The sequence below is a fragment of the Sinocyclocheilus anshuiensis genome, unplaced genomic scaffold (genome assembly GCF_001515605.1).
Source record: "Sinocyclocheilus anshuiensis isolate Anshui unplaced genomic scaffold, SAMN03320099.WGS_v1.1 scaffold235, whole genome shotgun sequence".
Taxonomy (NCBI): domain Eukaryota; kingdom Metazoa; phylum Chordata; class Actinopteri; order Cypriniformes; family Cyprinidae; genus Sinocyclocheilus; species Sinocyclocheilus anshuiensis.
The window spans coordinates 1,749,375-1,756,775 of record NW_015552562.1 but is presented as its reverse complement, the minus strand read 5'-3'; the positions used below and the strand labels follow the sequence as shown (position 1 = coordinate 1,756,775).

The following is a 7,401-nucleotide window of genomic DNA, read 5'->3' as shown; positions in this document are numbered from 1 at the left end:
GGGTGACACCGGACTATGCGCCACAGGTCCATAACGCAACACAGTTTGTCCTTCGAGAGCAATCAAGAAACACAGAGACAGAGTTAGAGGAAGGGACAGCAGAGGTGAAGAGAGAGGAGAGAACCCCGCAGAGGAGGCGGGAGGGGGACTCACAGTATCTCCAAATCGCGCAGGGCTCGGAAGGCTCCATCTTCGATGCAGCTGATGTGGTTGCTGTCCAGTTGCCTGCAGATGAGAGACAGAAGTCAGCGGCATGTCTGCAGACGAGCGGGTGGGGGCTGAGGGGAGGGAGGAGGAGGAGGAGGAGGAGGAGGAGAGGTGGGGGCTGCGGGTGGGAGGTAGACACACTAACACACACACACACGGGGATCTCATATCTACTCTCCTCTCCTCACCGCAGTCGGGATAAAGGACCAGCTGGCTAAAAGTGGCCTGTCTGGCTATAACCTCCTCCTATCTCGTCCTCCCCCCTCTTCTTTTTTTTTAAAGTCAGAAAGGGAGTAATTTCATTAAATTAGAGCAGCCAATCAATTACAAGCTTTTACCGGCTCTGTCACAGAAACAATTTCATTAAAGGAAGGGGTTCGTAAATCAGGGTCACGATGCTGGACGAGCAGACGCGAGGGGCACTGCCTTTTTGCTTCTTTTTCCTTTTCCTTTAATTTGCAGATTTTGCCATCCACGCCTCCTTCTCTCTGTTTGCCCCTCCATCTTTGAGACGGATTTGAAAGAGGCTTGAATAAAGAACAAGGAATCTAAGCGCTTTCCTTAAGTCATTTGTTCGGCAAACAGAGCTGCGGTGACATCTGACCCGTGACAGACACGGTGCCTTCGCGTCTTTAGAGACGGATAATAAAGAAGAACGGAGCTTCTCTGGCGTGTCTTTCACTCCATCCCTTCTTTCTAAAAGACATGCATCTGTCTCCATAATTGCTCATGGGACAGACTATATGGCAGCCACCCACTGCAGATGCATTAACCATCACTCTGAAAATTAAATAACCTACATGAGCAAAAGTAAAATGTTTGTCTTTTACGATGGATATTTTTTCATCCAAAGTAAATTAAGACTTTAAAGAAATGCTTCCCTTGAGAATGAAACAATAAGCCAGTGCTTTTATAAAATAACAACAATTATATACTGTAAATTATATCTACAATATTCATTTGTTACAAAAACTGTAGCAAGTGTGTGTTTTTATTTACACTGATACTTGCACAAAACTTGCTTCATTTTGATATATGGACATCGCTGAAAATTACAGTTCATTAAGAGAGTCAGATGTTGATTCATTAACCATTTCAATCAATTCAATTCAGTAAAGGATTTGTCAAACTGATTCAACTGAACAATTCATTAAAAGTATTGGCTCATTTGTTTAGGCTACACTAAAAAGAACCGGTTCATAATACCATAATACATGTTTGCTCAAGAATCAGGGTAGTCTGGTCTGCTTGTTTTCGCATATAGCCTGTGAGGACAACTCAGCAGAAAGACTTTTTGTCATTAATTGATAGGACGCAGTCTTTTTATTTTACAAAGCACATATTTCTATTTAAATGCTTTAAAAGAATGGCTTTTTAGAATTCATATCACAAGAAGTACCTTGAACTATCATTTTTACATTTACATTTAAGCATCTGGCAGATGCATTTATCCAAAGCAACTAACATTGCATTCAATCAGTCCATGCATTCCTTGGGATCTGAACCCATTACCTTGACGTTGCTAGCACTATGCTTTACTGCTTGAGCTACAGCAATGTATTTTTCTATACATAAAGGTGATTGAAACCTTATAGATTTTCTACAACAGTGGCCTCCCAACAAAACCTGCTCCAAAATCTATTTCCTCACAGTTAATTTGTTAATAATAATCTCAATATAGAAAATTCCACAACAAGTAATGTAGTTAATTTGCCGAATAGCATGTGATATTGTGGTAACTTGACACATTATATTTAGAATTCAAACATCGCTCATTCAATCAGATTTCAGAGCCATAACTGTCTGTATTTGAACACATGATGTTGATCTCTAGAGGATGTCGTTATGATCATGCGCAGGAGACTTTTAACAAAGGCAATACTGAGCATAGTCAAGGGCGAATAGCTGTCTTGAATGTACATATGTGAGCGTGTGGTGTATGCGAATATCTGCATGTTTGGTGATTGTTTGGAGAGGTGGGACATGGTAGTGGTGGGTAATGAAAGTCCCAGTTTTAATTTTCCTGCTCTAATTACATTGGCCTTTAATCATCTCAGTCATGAGCCGTATTGGCACTTTAGAGCTCCCGTCCTGCCAGTGTCCCATCTGGAGTGAACGCGAGAAAGAAACAAATATGGGTCTTCCTTCCCTTCACTAGACTATTAATCTGTCAGAGTCGGTGATGCTAACCAGCAGCCGCATGGCCGTATTTCATTCACGCTCGATAGGTAACACAGCAAATGACCCAGAACTGACCGTCAGTACAGCCAGGATGATGCTTGATCATAGCTGCAAAATATGAATCTCATACTCAGTCTAAAGTCGTAACAGATATACAGTATGTGGCCTTTCATGGCCGCCAAATCAAGTGTGGTTTGCGGATTTGTGTCTGTATCACACCACTGATGCCTCGCATCTTCTTGTCTTTTCTGGTTTTATTTCACTTTGATTGATCTCATCTCATTGAAGCCCTGTTCACACTACAAGCAACACACTCCCATTCATTTCAATGGAGAGCTGGCGATTTCCGGCGACGAGTGCGACAGCGGGTGTTGGCGACGGATGGGGCATGTCCAGCGACGCGACAAAGTTCAGAATCCTTCAACTTTATGCAAATGAAGAGCGACTTTCGGGAGCGACAGCCAATAGGAAGAAGACGGCAGAGCTCATGTGATCATTCTCCTCTCAGCCGTAGATAAACATACACAATGGAAAAAAAGTAGGCTCTGTTTCTCATTCATTTTTGTTTTATGTACGGATTTAATTCATATTTATATTATATTTAGTCTTTTGCCTCCAAAATGTTTGTATTTAGCGGCAAGAAACCTGATTCGTTGTCAAGGCAACCAGTAGTGAGAACGCCCACAAGTTAACCTCATCGCCAGCCCCTGGCGACATGCAGCTGCTAGTGTGAACGCAGCTTCAGTCTTGTCTCTTTTCCTCACTTCTCTTCCAGTCTCATCTCACTTTGTGTCTCATCTCATTTCTTCTCTTCCTGCCTTGTCTCACTTCTTCTCATCTCATATTGTCTTTGGTAGTCTCTCATCTTTTCTCTCATCTCACTTTGTATCTTCTCCTCTAGTATAGTCTCCATCTCATGTTTGTCTCTTCTCTTTTCTGCTTGCTTTATCATTCCATCTCATCATAAGTAATCTCTTCTAGTTTTATCTCTCATCTCTTTCTCCTCATCTCATAATTTAATCTCTTTTCTCTCTCTCTTCATTTTTTTGCTTCACCTCACCTCATCTCACTGAATCTATTCTTTTCTTGTCAATTCTTCTCACCTGATCTCAACATTGTAGTCTCTTCTCATCTACTCTCCTTGTCTCAGTTATTTTCATATCTCCCTTCCTCTTCTTTCAGTCCCATTTTGTCTTATCTTATCTTATTGTTACTTCTCTTCTCTTATATATTTTTTTCTCATAATTTCCTTTTTCTTCCTCTCTCTTCTAGGCGCTTCCTCTTCTTTCAGTCCCATTTTGTCTTATCTTATCTTATTGTCACTTCTCTTCTCTTATATATTTTTTTCTCATAATTTCCTTTTTCTTCCTCTCTCTTCTAGGCACATCTTGTCTTTTCTTTCCCAGTCTTGTCTTATTGTCTCAATTCATCTGGTCTCATTTTGTCTTGAGTCATAATGTTTCGTCGAGTCTCATATTGTCTCATTTCGTCTGGTCTCATATTGTGTCAATTCATCTGGCCTCATTAGCTCCTGTTGTCTTGTCTCATATTGTTTCATTTCTTTTTGTCTCATATTGTCTCAATTCATCTGGCCTTATATTTAATTTAGTCTGAACTCACCTTGTCTCATGTTATCTTAATTCATCTGGCCTCATTATCTCATTTTGTCTCGTCTTATATTGACTCATTTCATCTGTCTCATATTTCATTTAATCTAGTCTTGTATCATTTCATTTGGTCTGGTCTCATATTTCCCCATTTTTTTCAATTCATCTGTTCTCATCATCTCATTTTGTCTTCTCTCATTGTCTCTTTTTCGTCTGGTCTCATATTGTCTCATTTCGTTGTGTCTCCTATTTTCTCAATTCGTCTGTCCTCATGATCTCATTTTGTCTGGTCTCATTTCATCTGGTCTCATATCATTTAATTTAGTCTGGTCTCACACTGTCTCATATTATCTAAATTCATCTGGCCTCGTTATCTCATTTTGTCTTCTCTCATATTGTCTAATTTCATCTGGTCTCATATTCTTTAATTTCTTCTTGTTTCTTCTGTCTAGTCTTCTGTTTCATTTAGTCTGATCTCATAACGTCTCATATATTCTCAATCCATCTGTCCTTATTATCTCATTTTGTCTTATCTCATTGTTTCTTTTTCTCTGGTCTCATATTGTCTCATTTCATCTTGTCTTATATTTTCTTAATTCATCTGTTCTCATTATCTCATTTTGTCTTATATAGTTTCATTTCATCTGGTCTCATATTGTCTCATTTTATCTAGTATATTGTCCTAATCGATCAGAAGAGCATTCTCAGTGTGGATGGGTGTCCTGAGAAAGTGTTTCCCAGAGCTGGAAAACATTTGATTGGCTATCTTGGCATCAGTGCCATTCACAGCCCATCTTGCACGGAGTGTGAAGTGTGTGTTTCAACACCAGCAGTGCACATCAAAAGCTGAGATCTGCCGTCTGCAGAGTCCCGTCTGTTGGGCACAGAAGCTTGTAAAGCAGACAGTGACCGCACCTCGTCCTCTCGGCCATAATTCAAACCCACGCGCAGTCAGACTGACATTCTGGGTACAGGAGCATGAAGTAGAAAGGCTTTTATTAGCACCCAGATGAGAGCCTCCCACAAGGGGACAAAAATCAAAGTGTCCACGTATCTGATGCCGGGTAAGCATACAGGACACACTGCTCTCTCAATTACACCTAGGCTTCAGGTGATGTAGTATTGTGTACCCTGCATGTGCCGACACCATTCGGCCTCTCCATCCGCGGAGAATAACAAATGTCAACAGAACGAATACGTGTAAGCCCATGAATCCACTGCTCATACAGCACCTGTTCTAATGGGATCCGTACCCCGCTGACACAAGCATGCCATGTTGATATAGAGCTCATCAGGCATGTTTTCGGACTCGCAGTGCACATGATGAGGGAATCTACAACATCACCCACACTCGATGCTTCTCGAGGTTAACATGGCCGGCGTAGCATGTCTGGTGAACAGTAGGAGGGCACAGCTAAAGCCATAAACGCAGACAGAGATATTGTGTCTGGTTTAATAGGGTGCAACATAGACTCTCGTTAGCCGGAGGAACCATCTTGATCATATTATCCAGATGGCCCCTCTATAAAGGGTGGAGGATGCTGGCTGACGGCGGATGCTGACTCCAGCATGCTGTAGCCTGTAAAACTGTGGAGATGCGAGAACGATATATAAGAGACGGAGATTCAACGTGCCCTCAAAGCGTGCATAGCCATTTTCAAACAGAGGACATTAAGGTAGAAAAGCCTATGAGAAAATCAATTAATTCCTGGAACACTGCCTGTCCATTTTTTTCCACTCCTTCCCTTTAAAAAACCGAGGGCTGGATGATTTTAGCAATTAAATCAAGAGTCACCTTGCTACGCGTTGCAGAGGCAGGTCGGTGGGAGAGAAACAGGCAGCGCTGCTGACGTACAAATCCATCCTTCTCCCTCAATCCTCGTTATCCCTTTTTTCCTCTAAAAAGCCCTACCTGAAGAAATGAGTGTTGCCTACCTGTACCTATCATTCATCCATCAGAGTGTGACGGTGCACATGACAGTGATGTGATGAGCGCTCAAACACTGCCGAACATCACAGACATCACTGTAAGAACGTCAGGGGAAAACATGTTGAACAAAAATGCTGGATGTGTGTAAGGGATTTGAAAGCTTGCAACTGTTGGGGAATGTTACATTTTAAAGTAATGCATTACAATATTATCTATAAAATAGGACTAATAACGTGCTAAATTTATTTTGTATATACTGTGTATACAGTACTCAAAATGTATCATGCACCAAACTGTTACATTTTTGACCACTCAAATTTCAATAAATATACAGACAAAAAAATTATTTCAACGTTATAGCCGATAACAATAAATGGCAACAAAAAATTTAATTCCATTCTATTTTGTCTAAATTAATGTAAAAATAGCACTCCAAATGAAAAAAATGGCAAGTGAATTTAGAAATTAAAATTTAATTTGTAATATAGTGTGTATAGTATATAGTGTGTTACTTAAAGGGGTCATATGATGCGATTTCAATTTTTCCTTTCTCTTTGGGGTGTTACGAGCTCTTGGTGCATAAAGAAGATCTGTAAAGTTGCAAAGACTAAAGTCTCAAATCCAAAGAGATATTCTTTATAAAAGTTAAGAGTCAACCACGCCTACCTAAAACGACTCATTCTAACACGCCCCCACATGTCTACGTCACGAAGAGATTTGCATAACGCCGCCCAAATATTCACGCAAAGAAAGAAGGCACAACTTTTATTCTCGCTGTAGTATTGTTGTTGCCGCCACTGCCATGTCGTGAAGGCGCTGTGTGTTTCGTTGTGAAAGCGAAACTACTTTGTTTGGCCTTCCAAAAGAGGACGATATCGCTTCGTCATGCCTGGAGCTGATCTGTGCTGGTCGCTGAAGAAATACATCAACTTTGCGCTGTGGATCGCCGGATCGGCTTTCACCGTGGATGAAGCGGAGTCCAGCCCAGGGTCGTCACATGTGGTTGCCGCAAGACCGCCGGCCGCTCCTTCTTCGAATCCACCGGCCGCGCCGTTCTCAAGACCGCCTGCCACCGCTCACTCAAACCCGCCGATCACAAATGAAGACATGGTTTTATGTTTACAAGACAGTATAAGTCATTATAATCCGTAATTATGTCCCCACTGGATGCAACAAATGCCTCATTTATAATGGGTTTTACTGGTTTTGTCTCGTTGACATTTCATTACACCAGATACACAAAATAATGTTCTTTTTAGCAACATCATATGACCCCTTTAAAAAATAATTAAAAAAAATGAATGAGTGCTGAGTTGCCACTGTGGCATTCTGATTTATTTTAAGTTACAACTGAACAACTAAGTAATAACAAATACAAAACAAACAAGCAAACAAATAAATAAAGTTCTGTCATGACAACTCTCGGAGGGATTGGCATGGTAATGTACATGACAATGTTAATGTATTTGGTCTTGG

General features: G+C 40.9%; 1 protein-coding gene across 1 annotated transcript in view; it reads right to left on the bottom strand.

The window, feature by feature from the left end:
• Positions 1-7,401, bottom strand: part of LOC107664723 (slit homolog 3 protein-like) — a 200,675-nt gene that overhangs the window by 82,206 nt on the left and 111,068 nt on the right. The window contains exon 6 of the mRNA XM_016455371.1: positions 154-225. Coding sequence (XP_016310857.1) covers positions 154-225 — 72 coding nt within the window. The remainder of the gene's footprint in view (positions 1-153; positions 226-7,401) is intronic.